This window comes from Haemorhous mexicanus, chromosome 2 (assembly GCF_027477595.1).
Source record: "Haemorhous mexicanus isolate bHaeMex1 chromosome 2, bHaeMex1.pri, whole genome shotgun sequence".
NCBI lineage: Eukaryota > Metazoa > Chordata > Aves > Passeriformes > Fringillidae > Haemorhous > Haemorhous mexicanus.
In genome coordinates this window covers 95369163-95387162 of record NC_082342.1, presented here as the reverse complement: position 1 = coordinate 95387162, position 18000 = coordinate 95369163, and the positions used below count along the sequence as shown (strand labels likewise).

At 41.8% G+C, this 18000-nt stretch overlaps 1 protein-coding gene across 5 annotated transcripts in view; it reads left to right on the top strand.

The window, feature by feature from the left end:
- Nucleotides 1–18000, top strand: part of EDAR (ectodysplasin A receptor) — a 73636-nt gene that overhangs the window by 42131 nt on the left and 13505 nt on the right. For all 5 annotated transcript variants that reach the window (XM_059839612.1, XM_059839611.1, XM_059839608.1 and 2 more), the window contains exons 2-5: nucleotides 4220–4288; nucleotides 4994–5116; nucleotides 6203–6384; nucleotides 11239–11324. In XM_059839612.1, coding sequence (XP_059695595.1) covers nucleotides 4238–4288; nucleotides 4994–5116; nucleotides 6203–6384; nucleotides 11239–11324 — 442 coding nt within the window. In that variant the 5' untranslated portion in view covers nucleotides 4220–4237. The remainder of the gene's footprint in view (nucleotides 1–4219; nucleotides 4289–4993; nucleotides 5117–6202; nucleotides 6385–11238; nucleotides 11325–18000) is intronic.

The window sequence follows — 18000 nt, the reverse complement described above, 5'->3', positions numbered from 1 at the left end:
ATGTTCCCTACAAGAGTTTTTCACAACAATGCTAACTGTAATTAAGGCTGCAAAATAGTTTTCTTCCATCATCTCTGTGTTTCAATTTCCATTAATTAAAATTCGCTGAGTTTATTCTGTCCCTGAGCATGCAGTGCCATCATTGTCATTCAGTGATGGGCTTCCCTCCTGAAAGCAAAACTTAGAGTGCCTCTTTTTTCAGAAGTCGGGAGCCAGGCTGAACTCTGCTGCTGAACTCTGAAGCCTGTGGGGCCCTGCAGTGAGGATTATATGCTTATCTCAGTTAAGAAGGATTTAGCACCATCGGGAGCATACAGAGATTATCTACTGAGCTCATGCAAAAAACTGTGATAATATGTGGAAGAGGTGGTTTTTGAGGTTCTTCCCATAGATCCTGGGAACTCAGGACAAGTGCTGGGTTTGCTGGTGGCCCTGTGAAGGACGTGAAATGTGCCCACCTTTATTTATACGAAAGCCTTTGTCTCGCATTCTGCTGTTGTTAGCTGGGGTCTTGGATGTGGATTGATGATTGATACCAATTTGCCAGCTACTTAGGGATTACATTCCTAGGCACTGATAACCAAACTGCTGCTTAGGAAAACCCAGAAAAGAAAGGCCTATTGGAATTGGCAAAGTTGTTTGAGACAGTGGTTGTGCCTTTCCCTCTCACAAGGTTGTTTTCTGTCATTGAAGTATATCTTTGTCAATGATGAAACTAAGGAAACACAGAGATATGAAAAAGCCCCCATCTGTCTACATGAGAAACATTCCTGTGCTTCAGTCCATGTGTTTGTTTTCTTCCTTTTTTCAACTGTATTTTAAAAACCAAAAAAGTCTGTGATAGGAAATTATTTTTCCACTGTATTACTTACTGAAGCCAGAGAATTAGAAGAACATGTAAGGTCATCCATTGAAAGCTGTGAGCTTTGGCTTAGTCCACCAGCTGTGGTAACCTCATTGTTTGCACATTTCATATATTCACTCTGATTATAATTATGGATGCTGTAAATAAATCATGGCAGTGCTACCTAATAATCTAAGTAAATTAGCAGATTCGAAGGCTAACTACAATGAATGATGCTTTTTCTTTGTTTAGACAGCATGAACTAAACATTTTATACCTGGTGGTTTACTTATTTACTTATTTCTTTGTACCTACCCATTCTTGATAGGAAACCGCAAGGATTGTATGGAAAGATTTTTGGTCTGAGAGGAGAAATATTTGAGTAATAGGGTCCCAGTCATCTCTTTTTTCTGTTGCCCAACTTTCTGCCCTGCATCTACAGGAAAGTAGCTGAGACAGGGAGTCTCTAGCATTTCTTGCTGTGGTTGCCACTGGGAAAATAGTCTTCCTTTTCCTGTCATCTTACAGGTATATTCTTACCAGCTATTAACGAATATGCCCAAAAGACAAATATAGCTGTAATTAGCAACCCCCGCTAGTCATGATGAGACTTGCTGTGTGTTGCACACCTGATCCACAAAGACACCATCTATGTTTTACACCTCCTCTCTGGAGGCACCCACACGTCCCAAACAAAAACACAAATCAGGATCTCTGCGGGGCTTGGCAGACAAGCAGTCGGAGATCCCGAATTCCTTAGGAGTGATACCAGAGTCCCAGCAAAAAATACACCTCCAGCTCCTTCCTGCTCACTGCTTCATACCAGCCCACAGGAGAAAGCCATTTGCTTTAGATGAAGGAGAATAATTAATTAAGAACTAATTTATTTTAATGGTTAGGGGCCATAATGTCTGGTCACTCTTTTCCCTGCTTCTTGTCAGAAGCTGACTGGTTGAACATGTCTTCATAGGTGTCAGCTGGAAACAAAAGCAGTCTTGGCACTAGAAGACCCTTTGTTGTGTGGATGGGATTAATGAGTGACAGATAGCATGGTGCAGATATAACTTACAGTGCCTGAAAACTGACAGCAAGCCCAAGAGCAGACTGGCATATCTTGGTAGATACCTTCAGTTATCTCCCCAGAGGAGTAACTACCTGTGGCCCTAATGCCAGAAACTTCATTCATCTCCCTCCCCCCACTCCCATGTTCACTCTAGTGTTATAAAATAAGTGGTTTGAGTTTTAACACCAAAGGAGGAAAAACCCCAACCAAACAAAAAAATAAAACCAACAGAAACAACACAGCCAATTTTTGGCAGTGTACTTGAATAGGAGGATAAATACCAAAATTTAACTTTTTTGATCTTGCAATTAGTGGGAAAAACCTCCCCTGGAGTTCTAATCTAGCATTTTGAAATGGCTTTTTCCAGTTAGAAGATGTATTTCCCATATGCTTGACATATTGCTGCATAAAATGAAGGAATGCAGGGGGGAAAAAAAGTATGTTTACATACAAAACATACCCCACATGCATATTTATATTAAGAGAGACAAAAATATTTTATTTATGTATGTATAATTTGACACTTTCAACATTTTATGTAAATAAATGCCAAATGAAGAAGATTGTATGGAACATTAGCGAGCTGCACTTCTTCGTTTTGATTTTTCAAATCTGGCTGTGATTGCATAGAAGTACCTCAAACAGAGAACATCTGGGTGGCTTGAAAGCAACTGAAGCATGGTTTTGCTTTAAGATACACTCCTACTGTAAAGTTACAGATTCAATACTTATTGCTAAAATTTTTGGTTCTCTACAGCCTCAGACCAGATTTATATTAAATGTGATAATTTAGCAGTATCAGTGTGGCCTTAATAATATTAATATCTAAGGTTTAACAAAACCTTTTATAATTAGGCTACAGTTTAACATACATATGCATTAAAATATCCTTGGAACTTTTCCAGGCAACTGCACTGCCACAGACAAAGCCTTCATCTAACTTCATGTTTGACACTTTATACAATGGAATGACTATTTTCCATCTCTTACCTCCAGATTTAGGACAATTTATCTCTGATTCTCTTTTGTTTCTAGGTTTCAAAGTGCAATTTCCTGCACAAACGAATATACTTATGATTCAGGTTGTCCACCCACCCACCCAGTTACCTGTCTCAGCTAGCCCAGTTGCTGGAAGGAACATATAAAGCAAGTTCATAGCTTGATGCTGGAGTGATATAATCTTTGCTTAATCTACTTAGTGTTTAAAAATGTAAATGTTAGCAGCTATCTCAAATGAGAGCGCTGCTCTCATGTAAGTTGTATGCTCGAATGTGGCACAAAGCAGTAATTGTACTCTTCTGGGAGGCTAAAAGTCTCCCAGCGTCTGAGACAAGGAAAATTGAGAGAGTAGTTTACATCTGGTAGGAGCAAAATGTCGCAACTGTATCTCAAACGCTTGCAATTTGGAGCTCTAAAACCCCCAGGGCATATTATCTGCTGTAACAATATAATTAAATAGGTTGTATCATGCTTTAAAAAAAACCAATTTGAGCCTCCTTTTCCTGTCTCTTTTTTCACCTTAGAAAGAAATCCAGTACTTGAACATGGAACATTAGCTCTTATTCAAAATTAATAATTTTTAAAAACTAAATAAAGTAGCACATGTGTTTGTAACATTGATTTCAGCCTTTCCTTTTCCCAACTGTTTCAATAGCTTTTTTAATATAGGGTTTGGCTCCTTCCTTGGGTTTAACTTCTTAAATCTGCAGTATGCTTGTCAAGAACAAAAAGCAGCTGATGCTTCCTAAAGAAGGGAAAGCAGGTCTGGGCTTTCTCAGCGCATCTACAGGAACTGGCAAGAAAAGTGAGGCCCTGGTGTTCTGACTGCCCACACTGCTTGCCATTGGTTCACTCCCTGGCTCTGCTTTGGCTGCTCCATACGGATCTTTCCCAGACAAACCTGATGTAGTGTGGTCAAGCACTAATTGGTGTGGACACAAGCCAGGCTACTTCATTTCAGTGGTCAAGACACAGCACTCCATTCCTCCGTGGGAGGATTTCTCAGCAAGCCAAGAGGTGCCAGAATTCAGACTTGGTTCCTCATCTTTCACAGATTTTTGTAAATATGGCAAGACTGGATCCCCTCCTGCCATTATCTTCTCAAAGAGAGGAAAGAGATGCGCAGTAAGGGGGTGTGGTGTCTGCATGTGTGCATGACTGCACGTGCACATCTCCCCCCCTCTTTGTTTAGACCTCTGGGCATTGCTCCCATGTAACCTTTGTTCTGCTTATGAGCCCTTCTGTTCTTATTTTGTCAACACACACAAATATTTACTCATGTTCATAAACAATCACCAATTCTATCTTTTCAGGTAAAATATCAAGAGAGTATGGCTCACCTGGGTGAACGTAAATGGGCTCACGTGTTCCCTTTCCTGATGGTAGGTATTTCTGTGTGTACGTGTCTCTCTAGTGTGCAAAGATAACACGGCTCTGCCTGGGTTATTCATAACCACCTGTGAATTGTGGCAGAGCCACACATGACCTGGGTAATGAACCTCAATGTAGTGATAATTTTCATTCCATAAAACACCTGAGAATGAGCAGTTTAAACCGTGGCTGCTAAGAAGGAGGGGGAAGGAGAAGGACCCAGGATGGAGCAGGGACAGAAAGTGCTGGATGAGCATATTAGCCTGGATATCATATGAAGCACAGCCCTATTATGGTTGAGGCCTGAGGCAGTGCATTATCTCTGGCTGTTATAGTTGTCCCTTGCAGCCATGTTTATGAAGGCTCATTAGAGCTGAGAGTGATGAGGGTGTGAACTCTAGCATTTGCTTGTGTGGGAGAGCATGTGGGTTAACAGGTCAAGAACCATGGCCTTCAGTGTTTTAAGGAGTGGCAGTGCCAACAAGCATGAATGTCAGTCTCTGAGAAACTCTTGGAACTACCAGGTTGCGGAAACCTTCATCTGCTTCCATGTAAATAGTGTCACCACTTCTGCCTCTGAGCTTTAGGTGTGTTTCACCCTGCAGTGCTGGCCCTGCTGCCTGTTGAACCACAGCAGATGTGCAAGGGGAGGGGGTGAGGCGTGGAGGACGATGGCAGTGGAAGTGACAGTGCTCTGGAATGCTCTCTGGTGACAGGTCTCCCTGGTGTACTCTGCCAGTGCCGAATACTCCAACTGTGGTGAGAACGAGTACTACAACCAGACCACTGGCATGTGCCATGACTGCCCCAAGTGTGAGCCGGGTGAAGAACCTTACATGGTAATTTCAGCTTCTTCTGCTGCGGGGGGGAACATACCAAGCACCAAATGCAAAAAACCAAATGCTTTGTTGCATGGAAGTAATGGGTGGGAACGGAAATGGGAAGGCTGTGGATGCCTAAGCAGGAGCACTCACACCTCCAAGTGTGCTGTGGGAGCAGGCGTCTTGCATGCACAACAGCAATCCATATCCCAGGAGGAGCCTGTTACAAGGGATACTGTGAAAATAGAAAGGTAGAAGTTCCATACACAGTCTCTGCCAGGCTGTTCTCATCTCAATAGTTATTTAGAATCCCATGCTGACATTCCAACACAGAGTGATAAATTGGTCAGTCTGGTTTGCTTGCTGGTCCCTCACACTGACAAGTAAATTTTGCTCTCCCGCTAAGATATTTTGGCAATAGAGGAACTTGGATGTTTCTGCAATATTTTAAATTATGGTTCCTAAGTAACCATTTGATTTACAGCAGATAATTGTTGCTTATTAAAAAAAAATAAATTACTGAAATCCTGTTTGGTTTTAATGGGATAAACATCCCATTGCAAGCATTTCACACAGTTGGTAGTCCCAAACAAGTATGTTTGAAGAACCAGTTGGGTTTAGTTTTGTTTAATCTAAATGTAATGTTCAGCTGGGACATGTGAGTTCAGAAGTTATAAAATCTCATCAAAACATTGCCTTTTGGGCTGTTCCCTCTGGGGTCTCCTAGCCTGAAACTGCTGATAGCCCTGCTGCAGCTGTGTTTCTCCTGTAGGAATCTTCTCTACTCTTCCATTTTTAGCTCACTCTCTATCCAAGCAGCAGCTGAAATTCACTTCCACAATTTTCTGGACTATGATAGAAGTAGTTTGGGGGACCACTTACAAACAATATAATTCTCCAGTTCCCCTTCTCCCTTACCAACACACAGCATGCTGCATCCCTATATCCCTCCATGGTCTTTTTAGCATAGATGCTAACAGGCCAAATGACAGACTCCTCTCCCTTTGTGCCGCAAGGCCAATGGGGCAGGCTGTGAGCATTCCCTTCTGCTAGAAGTTGGTGTGCAGCACAAGACTGCTTTTGAGTGACTGTGTGTTGTTGCAGACATGTGGATATGGCACCAAAGATGAGGACTATGGCTGCATTCCCTGCCCTTCAGAGAAGTTTTCCAAAGGAGGGTACCAGATATGCCGACGGCATAAGGACTGCGAGGGATTTTTTCGAGCCACAGTCATGACACCTGGAGATCAGGAGAATGACGCAGAGTGTGGTCCTTGTCTCCCAGGGTAAGGACTTATCCATGGACCTTTGCTCTACCCAAGGCACTGGGATATACTTTTCTAATTTCAAAATCTCTGACAGCCTCTCCATGTCAAAGCTGACTGTGGGTACAATACTGGTAAATTATGCTTTTTCATCTCTGCTAGAACAATACATTTAAATGTTTTAAAAGCATTGGTGAGTTTAATAAACAGAGAACCATAAAATAGTTAGGTCTGGAAGGGACCCTAAAGAAGATGTTTTTAATCTTACTGAAATCACACTGTTTGGAACAACTAGAAAACTTTTTCCTCTTACTAGAAATGGAAAGGCAGCAGCACAGCTGTGCATTTTAAATACTCGAAGCACCATTTTAAATACTCGAAGAAATCCGGCGCCATTTTAAATACTCGAAGAAATCCGGCTTGGCCTCCAGCTGTAGCTTCAGAGGCCACCTTCTAAGTCCTGCTTCCTACATGTGAGCTGCATGACAGCACCTTAAATACCTTGTAGGGTCTATGCTGGCACTACAGCATGTTTAGGGGCATAAAATATCTCCTCTCCAGATGTGAACAGCTGGCACATTTGTCAGTAGTTGACAGTATTAGCTAACATAGCTGTTCAGTGAGATTTACCAAGGCATTTTAGTCTCTCGGGTCCTTTCTACACAACAGAGTGGAGTCTGAGGAGCTATTAATGTCATGTGTGTAGTGTTGTTCAGAGTCAAAACAAGTTTCAGGGCTGGCTGAAGGGGTTTAAAATAGGTGCTGTTTATTAAGTCCATCTTTGTAATGGTCTCTTACATTCGGTATAATTCTCGTAATAATGGTGAGAAATTGCTATATTGAATGTGTATATCCTTGACAATATTACATCTCAAAGTCTGCAAACCCAAGCATACATATGCACTCTTGATGGTTTTTTATAGGGTGAGTAAACACTCTAAAATACAACCTCACCTTACATACCTTTTCAGTTTCTGCCACTATTCCCCTTTGGTTTAGAGAGCAATTCCTACTGACATTTGGCTTTTGTGCAGTTTGCAGATGCTGTATAATCCACACTCCTTATAGCTCAGGAAACCCTGTTAAAGAGGCCCTGCAAGCTTCCAGGTTTATTTTATCAGTAAGTCTTTGTGAAATTTTCACAGTTTACAAATAAAATGAAGGACTTGTCTAGCTGCCAGCCAAACAGACTGATGATGTGACTTCCCCTCATACATCATAAAGAGCAAGAAACTTAAATAGTGGTCACAGTTGCTGTTTTGCAATTTTTGTCAGGACTAATGAGGTCACCCAGGTGGGAGCAGGGTGCTGGCTTAAAATAATCAGCTTGCACAGCTGGTGCTTGGGGAGAAATCTCAAAACATCGTGTTTGCACAGGTGTAGCCTGTAGCAGAAACTGGTCTGCCGGAATCTGGCTGTGTGCCGCTCCTCCTGCAACGCTCAGGTCTTGGGATTGTTTGGCAAAGCCAGCAGTTAAGGAGAAACACCCTCTCAGTCCAAGTTTGAATAGATGGAATTCTCTAGATAAACTAAATATGAGCTAAAACAAGCTCTGAAGCTGCCCTGACTCCTCATGCTACTTAGAGTCCTCAGAGTTTGCTCCTGTGTGCTGGTGGGTGAAATGCAGAGCCTGTGTGTCAGAACAGAGAGCTGGTGAGTAGCTGATTGTCCTTATTGTCCCCTGTGCCACAGGGGCAGCCAGATACCAGGGTGAGTGGCAGCTGGCAGGGTGCTCCCTTGCCTGGGCAGTAAACCTCAGAGTGCCCCTGAGTGGATGTGAGGGATAAAAACAAAGTTTCCATTTTCAGAGGATTGCTTCCATAACACACTGCAGACCTGCCCAAGGTAACAGCCCACATGCTGCTGTTTGTACTTAAGGACGTCTCCTCCCTTTGCTATTTTTCACCAGCTCAGTAAAGAAGCCTGAGGAAAAGATGAGCACATGGCACATTCTGCACCAAAGTTTTCAGACAAAATACCACTGAAGTGGCAGCCTTTCCCAGTGGTTACAAGAGTGGTTACTCTGTACTTTATCTTAAAATAAGTGCTGGATAATTATCTATTTTTTCTTCTATTTTCTTTTTTTTTTTTTTCCCTACTATTACTGATGACCAATTTTAGGGAAGAAGGAGGCCTTTGGTAGAAGAGAGGAGGTCATCCACTGCTTCTTTGTGTTCCTTCTCATATAAAATAGAAATAACACTGTCATGCTCACAGGAAGTATGCAAGACAGGGACAATTTTAAAGCTTAGTTCCAAAGCTGTGATCCTCAAAACCAAAGTCCAGTTGCCAGTGAACTCTAGAGGTACTTAGCCTGAACTTCCTGGCACACTGCAGGCTTTGTCCTCTGCTCCCCGCCCAGAAGCTCTTCCATCATGCCAAATAGACAGGTTAAGAATGTGGAAATTAGGTGTGACTCAGACTAGTTCCCTCAGTGAGGTGATCCATTAGGTGTTCCTGGAGTGAGACTGAGATCACAGCTGACTACAAGCAGCAATGGCAGGTCAGAGCAAGGGTCCCTCTAGCCTGGTCATCTGTCTTCATTCAGTAGTGGTCGTAAGGAGTAAGAACAGGTCAAATACAAATAACACATATTCCGTATGCTGTCCCAGCATCCATTTTCAGCTTGGGCTAAGTCTCCAGTCCCCCACAAGACAGAATTGCAATGGGATTATTTTCTTTTTAAATGCAGTCAGAAATGCCTCTGCTACTGACATTTCCACATTTCATGTGTTTGTCCATGGCTACAGCAAATGCAGGATCAGTTCTCTGAGAGGTTTTAAGAGGGGTGAATGCTCCTCTGTGAAAAGGTTTAGCCAGTGAATTAGCCAGCTAATGAAATTAAGTGCCACCCTTGCTGCTCTGGATAAGGCAGCAGATGCCTCCACCAAGGATACTCCTCCTTGATGTCTCTCTGCAGACTGTCCCCTGCTGAGAAGAGCAGCCGCCCCTCTCCACCCCCTGCCCCAGTCCCAGGCTCCCTACAGACCTATACCCGGGTCCAAGTCCCTGAGTCTGCAATGACACCACCAAGGTTAGCCCAAGATAAGCCAGTATGGTGTTAAGCAGGATAACAAGTCCAGTTTTCAGTCTAGCCTCTATTCTTGGATTTTGCCTGTAGCCCCTCCAAACCTGAGCCTGACAGGTGCCAAGGAAAGAAAGAATAAATATCATAGTGGAAGAGTAATACTGTGAAAATTCATTTTGTCATTAGTGGGTCACTTCTCTGTAGTTGGTGATATAAAGCTATCGCCTATCTCCAACATTACCTTTAATATCTGGTGCTTTGGAAACTAACCAGAAACACAAATCTGTTGCCAGTACTTTGTGGGGGTGAGTCACTAATGCTTGCAACTGCAGAGTTTCCTACTCACGTGAGTGAATGGTTGCCTACCATGAGCATCCTCTTCAGTTTTCTTTTCATATCCTCCACCATTCTGCATTGTGGTGAAAATCAAGAATTCTTCCAGCAACTTGATTTAATTAATTTTCAGAAGGATTGTTTGTCTTTCCTAAACCAACACAGCTAGTGGACTGTGGATCCTAACTGTCCTCTATTTTTCTTCATAGATTTATATGTATTTTTGGGCTTCCACTCTTTTGTTTTGTGGTTTGGCAGCCTTTTCCTGTGTATTTATTAACTGCTCTACAGCCTAAAATGATGTAGGCCCCATAAGAGAGGAAAGATGAAATTTTGCTCCAGAGAGAGTGGTAGAGTGGCCCCTGGGGCACAAGAGATATTTGAAGGATGAAGTGAGGGTGAATCTTTTGAAACCAGTAAGAAAGAAATGAGGAACCATGTGTAGTTCCCCTGCTCTCTGAGTTTGCTCCAATCCCTGCCTCCCCTTTGCATCTCTGTGTATTCCATTTCCTGGACCTACATCTCTTATTTGTCATTCATTAATACACCAACTGAGTTTGATGGACAGTTTCAGCAGTGATTTCCTAACAATGCACACATTTTCCAGAAAAAAACCCATACTTCACATGCATAGGCAGGTATATAAGAGCAGAAAACAGATCCCCAGTTGCATAAAATGTTTGTAGTGTTGAGTTCCTGTCTACGCAGAATAGATTAAGAATTTATTCATCTCTTCATTAAAATATGTAGTGATTTACAAGTGATTTGTAAAGACATATCTGTAACATCAACAGTACGATGTTACATCAACATATGTATGATTCTAATGTAATTACTCATTAGGGTGCATGTGGATCCAGCTCTTGAGTAGCCAATTACCATATTTCAACATTAACTTTATTAACAGCCTAGAAGTTCAAATCATGAAAACCTTTCCTTCACAATGTAATTCCACTATCAAGGACTAATTTGTAAATGATACAGCAAGGAAATTTTAAAAAATGAACCAAACCTGTAAAACCTAATCTGCCTTGCCTTGTGAGGGTATTTTTTTTCTATATTTTTTTATTATGATCTGGCTCAGATTTGGTTCTAAGATTACAGAGTGTTTGTGAGTAAAATTAGCTAACCATATCCAACCGGTGGTCTTGCTTGAAAGATTACTGCTTCAAAAAACTGAATTCTCTTACTTTGAAAAATCTTATTTCAGGGCATGCTCCAAACTGCAGCTTGAACTCAGCAGGGAGATAAATGTTGTTTTAGGCAATGTTACCACTTCTTGTCATGTCTAGATGTTTGATTAATTACATTTTAGGAGGAAAGGAAGAAGAGAAACACAGTGTTCTATTCAGGAAATTCAGAAAAAAAAAAAAAAAAAGAATAATCTTTGCCTCAGATTGCTTATAAAACTTTTTAAAATGATTTTATCTCCATATAATTGGTTGCTGCTGAACCATGTTCAGTCATATCATATTAATTTGCACTGTTTTGCCTCATCTTGCCCTTCACTGCAGTTACTACATGCTGGAAAACAGACCTCGGAACATCTATGGGATGGTTTGCTACTCGTGCTTGCTGGCGCCTCCCAACACCAAGGAATGTAAGTGTTCTGCTGTTTCTATGCACTTCATCTGGTTTTGACTTAAAATCATCTGGAAGCTCAATGTGAAATCTTTCAATGATGATAATTATGTTCAAACAATAAACCCAGCTCCACTTTAGCAATTTCTGCTTCCAACTAGCCTTGCCAAGAAGCGGAGGTAATGCTTATCATTTGAGGAAAAATCAGAATCTCTTATTTTAGAATCTACTATTGCTCATTTGTTCTCCAGTTTGCATCTTTTAAGAGATCCCATGCAGGACTTATTAGGGTTACTTCAAGAGTAGGTCCAGAAAATCCCATGTCTCTGTATTTTTTTTTTAACTGAGTTTCAGTTCACCTGTGAAAAAAACATGGGACAATTCGTTGATTTGTAATTTGTAGGAGTAATAGGGCATCACACCTTTTCATATCCTTTGGCTGCAAAGTGATTCAAGGGTTAACACTGATGTCTGGTGGTCAGCATTCATAAGAGAATTAGTTCTGTAGATTTCACTGACAAAAGGGTCTGCAGTTTGCTAATTGAGGAAACCATGTATGAGTGTGTGTGTGACACCCTAGAGGTACCTGTTCGTTTGCATACCATGTGCAGTGCAGTGGCTTACCCATCCTCATGCCGTGGGGTGAAGGACAGCTGTCCTGCAGAGACAACCCCCCAGAAAACTACTGTCTCCTTTAGGGGGGAAAGAAAGTGAAAAAAAAAAAAAAAGGAAAGGAAAAAAATGAGGCTCTCTCTGAATGACCAAATTACTTTGACACCCCCTCAGAGAATCTGGAGAAGATCAGGACAAAAAGCTTTAAAACTAAACAACAACAAAAATCCAAATAAACAGAAAAAATGAGTAGTTCCCCAGCAAAACCTGATGCCTCTAAAACCAAAATCCTGTACATGTTCTCTTCTTTTAGAAATCTTTGTCATGAAAAGGAATTGCAATATTTTGTCTGCTTGATTTGGAAGCAGGGGCTGAAAGTCCCAGAGCATTTTTTTATGTACATAAAAAGCGATTGCTTTGTTCAGATGCTGCAGAACTGTGTATCACTGCTGCTCTGGGAGTCATTTTAAAGGAGGATAGGACATGGACATCTAACACTTTCCTACAGTTTAAGAGCTCAGAGGAGCCAGGGGATGATCACCACCTCACAGAGCTCCTGATGGGCAGCGGCAGTCCAGGAGGCATCTCCCTGAGCTGTCTGCATGCCAAGTGACTGCTCTGTTGTACAGCTGCTCATCCCACTTGGCTGCAGAAATCCACCCAGCCCTGAGATTGCCCTTCTGCCCAAGACAGTGGGAGTGGGTGAAGGGCAGGGTGAGTGTGGGTTTGGTGAGATAAGATCTGTTTAGGAGGTGAGATAAGGGTGCTAGGGAGGACCCAAATGCGATGAGATAAGGGAGGAAGGTGCAGAGGAAAGTGAGAACACAAGGGTAGAATGGTCCTGGTTTAACCCCAGCTGACAGTCCAGCCCCAGACAGCCAGTCACTTACTCCCACCCACAGAGAGAAGACAACCAGAAGGGTGAAAGTGAGATAACTCAATGATTGAGATAAAGACAGTAAAATAGGTAAAGGAAAAGCTACACACGTCCATCAATGCAGAACAAGGAATCCATTCTCCACATCCCGTGGGCAGTTTGGTATCAGCCATCCCAGGAAAGCTGAGCTACATCACATGTATTGATGACTTGAGGACACAAACAACCATCACTCTGAATGTGCTCCACTGCCTCTTCTTCCCCATCTTTATACGCTGACCATGGTGTGGGATATCCCTCTTGTCAGCTGTCCTGGCTGTGTCCCCTCCCAGCTCCTTGTGTGCCCCCAGCCCCCTCACTGATGGGGTGGGTGAGAGGCACAAAAGGTGCTGCATAAGCACGGCTCTGCAATATTTAAAATCTCTCTGAATTATCAATACCTTTTTGGCCACAAATCTAAACCTCGGCCCCATACTAACTGCTATTAATAAAATTAACTGTACCCCAGCCACACCCAGCATAGAGAGTCATGGTGGGACATGAGGGGATAAAATAAGAGGGTGCAGTTGCATCTGGCTGCCCCATTACTGGGAATAGAACCATGCATACTGCTAACCAATAGCTGGAAATTAATCCCTTCCTCAGCTCTGATGGGCTGTCTCAAACACAGGCTGAAACGGGTTGTTAGTAGTATCTGGCATGGTATAACTTACTGATTTGGGAAGAAAATGGCTTTTACTCACCTAAAAGAAAATAAATCTTTGTGTTTTGTAGGATATCTGGCAGATACAATGGGTAACGTGTTTCAATAAGGAAAGTATGATCAGCACAACTGATCAACTATATGCAATTTCTGCCTTGATAAACACAAGAATAAATATGTACTATCTTTGTGAGGCATTTAGGCAGGTGCATAAACCAAGAAATTGATTGGGTAATAAGATAAAACATTAGTCCTAGAAGCACTAAATATTTCCATTTAGTCCATGAAGCCAACCATTTGATTGCAAGTGTTCAAAAAGCAAGAAAGTGTCTCAAAATCCAAGTCCCTCAAACCAATAAGCTCAGGTAATTTGGTTTATGATATCTAAATCTCCAGACCCCATTTGGAATGGCAGTGCCCCAATTCATAGCCATTAATTTGTACTCCAGCTCCAGGAAAATCAGCCTTGCTGCAGGAACCCCCTGAAGTGCTCCCTGTTGCTGTGGAAAGTAGTGTAAAATCTGGTGTTAGCAGAAGATTTTTTTCACCCATTTCACTGTCATCAGATTGTACCAGTCAGAGCAAAGAAGAGGTGACATGTCAGCATTGCACAACTGTGGAATTTTTTGAGATTTGCACTTAAATCCAAACTGATTTAAGTGCTGTGCTCCGAGCCCATAACCTTAACAAGAGGATGAGGTTTCTGTCCCATGAAGGATGATACCAGCATTCTGGTAGGAATGGTTCCTTTGTGCAAAACAACCTCTGCTTATTAACTGGCTGTCAGGATGGAGAGCCCAGTATTAAAACTCCAAGTGGCCCCAGGAGTCTTCTGTTTCTTTGTTGAGACTTCAGGATAGCAATGAACAGCATTCAGGAGCCTGAACCCCACACTACAGTGTTGCCTCTTCCCCCAGAGCTCCTGTTCTTCAAACTCTCCTGCACACAGCACACCATTGGAGAAAGGTGACCCAGCAGGTCACAAGGAAATGAGAATGGAAAATTACTTAAAAATAGGAAGCTCAGGGTGACAAGCTCTGAGTTTACAACTCTATACAGAAAAATGAGGGCAGATAAATCCTGTGTCAGACCTTCATTAGGGCTGAGATAGGATAGGAGAGCAGTGGTGCTCTCCTTAGCTGTAAACATTCCTTGCTGGGGAAGTGCCTGGACTATGTGTTACGGATGGCCAAGTCCAGGGATATGTGCCCCTGCATGGAAACTTGCTCAGGGAATTTCTGATGACACATTTCATCTGGCAGAAAATTATTTGGGTTTGATCAAAGGGTAAGCAAATATCTTTCAGTTCATGTGCAGTCAATAAAACCTGAAATGGCCAAGGACACAAGATGAACACCCCACGCCCCAGCATCTGGAAATATTAGTGTAAAAAGGACCAGAAGTGAGAAAGAAATTCCTTGATGGGCCTGTGTCACCTTGTTGGTTTTTTTTCCCTCTCAAAGGCCTTGAGACATAAATAGCACAAAATATCATGGAAAAGAGGGGGAGGAATAGAGATGACTCACCAAGGCCAGAGGTTTAATTGAGGCAAACATGTCACTAGTTTATGGTGTTGAAAATCTCACTGGTCTGAAGGAAGGGAGTAACAGTTCTGCAGCCTGGGAAAAATAACAGGCTTCAGTGGCAGCCTGTGGGCAGTGGGCACCTAGGGGAAAAGGGCTGTGCACACATGAGCATAGCATGTGTGCTGTGTAGCAGGAAGGCTTTTTCTTACTGTGAAGGAGGGGAACATCACCATAAAAACTGCAGTTTGCCCCATCTTGTGCACTGTGAAACAGCTGTGTAAGATTTCTGATCTCTTAACATGCAGCTCCCTCAGTCTCCTGTGCAGGAGCCTCTGTGCTGAGCACAGAGGAGCACAATGTGAAATGCCAAAGGTGTGAAAGCTGCAGCTATGTTGAGGCAGATCACGAGCCATCAATGCCCCTTGCTGGCATAAATGGGGATCTGATACCTCCGTGGTAAATAACAGCACTGCAAAAGAGAGGGAGGCAGGTTTTCCATGTAAATCAAACCATTAGGGTAATGAACACCAAACCACACCAAGATGTGGCTTCCCACAGTTAATGGTGCTGGATTTTTCATCAACACCTCTGGAACTGGAGTCACTTGAGGCCTCTGAATATGTAGGGTGGGTTTTTTTGTTTTCTTTTTCTTTTATCTAGTGTACAAGTATATGCAAAAGACAGAAGATTTAGCCATATATGGAGTTTCTCTTGCAGAGAGGTACAGTTACTGCTGGAAGAGATTTTGTCTTTTAGCAGCTGAAACTCTCAATTATGTATATTTACTCTCTCTTCAAACTTTGATATTTGTCACTCCAATTCAAAAATGTTGGAGAAAAACTAAATCAAACTCTGCTACATTAACTTTAGGAGCCCTTACTTTGAAGTTGAATTCACACAATTGCATCAAATATACCAATCCTTTTCCACTCACAGATTACTGGTCTAGAGAACTTCAGACGCTGATTGAGAGTTTTCTTTTTAATCTACTGTATATATTCATAAGTGTGTATGTGCATAAGATACTTCATGCTATTTTATCTTACCTTTTTTGCTGGATTTGTATAAGAAAAGAGATTCAATAATCAGCCTGTGTAAGATTTTTAGGTCTCACACCTACCAATGATAGCTTGGGAAAATTAAAAAAGAAGAAAAACATTGATAAAGGAAAATATATGTGGTCAGGCTATTTTTTAAATACCAGAGAGCAAATGGCATCTAGAAATAGAAAATATTATTTTTATCATTGTATCATTAGAACTTCAAAAATAACTAAACAGATGAGATGGAACAATTGACTAACAATTGATGTTCCATGTGACAAGCTGTAATCAGGGGGGCACATCCAAATCCATGTACTGAAGACTCACAACTCAGATTCCTTAACTGAAAGGCTTAACACAAACAAGCTTATTGCCAAAACCACTTTGTTAGTTAAAATAATTATTTCAGAGACTTTTATTTTAACTTTCCATTCTTTGAATCACTAATTTCCATTCCTTGCCAGTTTTATCCTTTTGTCATAAAATCAACATCAGGACCTTTTTTCCTTCTGTTTCAAATTATGCCTACAAACAAATAGGCTTGTTATCTGGAACTAACATACTTTTTTTTCTTTCAGTTGCTTGATCTCTGAACACCCATTTCCTTTTCACATGTGTACTGGGAGAAATGTTGAAGGCCATGCTTTATTATTCACTGCTGGTATGGCCTGATTCTTCTTCTCTAAGGATTTGTCCATATTAGGAAGGAACCTAATCTTAGGATAAAATTGGCCAGCTTCAGACATCAGCCTCCAAGGGGAGGGATCTGGGGAGAAAATGTGGGCTTTGCTGTCCTCAGCTGCTGGGAAAGCTGAGCTCAGGTATCCCTCAGAAGGTTTTGTGGTCCTGGTGCAATTCTTCCCCATAAAACCACTCCAATGGCTTTGATGTTTTCACTGGTGCTGGAGCTGTAGCTCCCACAGTGAGCACCACCTGCCCATGGGAGGCACTGCAGGTCTCTGCAGGATTGCTCTGACCAGGCTCAGGAGATGAAAAACCTGCAGAGCTGCAGCCTTGGACCACCCATTCCAACGGGCTGGCCACCAGGACACCGGGGAAATGGGAGACCAGCTCCAGGCAGGTCTGTTCTCTTCCTTATGATGCTCTAAAATCAGGACAGCAAAGCTTAAATAGCAATTATCCCCTTCATGTTGCACAGAGAAAGGGGTGATAACATGGAATTCTTGGACAGAGGCTTAGTTCATGAAGGGTTTGACTATGACTTTCTAGTGCTGTGCAATGATTATAGCTCCCAGTGAGTCCTAAAAAAAACTTCAACAGATGCAAATAAATTGTCAGATTAAGGCCATGTGGCCTATAATCATCATCACTTTCCTGCCCTGGCAAAAGGAGAGAGAAATAAAATAGTTATAGACATTACAGAAAGCACAGCAAAAAATAAAAAATATTTCCTTTTATGTGATGTGATTACTTACAGAGAGATTGACCAGACTGAAAACAAAAGTCAGGGGAAACTTTCCTATCATCATGTTCAGAAGTTTAATTCTCAGGAATTAATTTATTTCATGCTCTTCCTGGTGTAACAGCTACCTACTTAACTGAAGTATCTACCTGTGACTCCAGAAAATATCAGAGTAACTGATAGTATTCTGTAAAATAAAGATCACTCAGGCAATCCTCCAGTGCCAAGGATATGTTCTGTTATCTGTTATTATTTGTGATATTTTCAGAGTTCGTTTATATTTGGTTACTGAAGTCATATGTAGGCACCTCAGAAAGCAGGTTGGCTTTGCCAGCTGCTTTAGCTTGCATGACTTTCTAAGTGCACAGGCATTCCATTTGAAATGTTGTTTTCCTAAGTTTGCGAGCAAACCATTCCTGTAAGTACCTGAATACAGATTTACATTATTTAAAAGTTCTGACCCCTGTTTTCTGCATAGCTAGGTCTTTATTTATGACTATGTTTAGTTAAA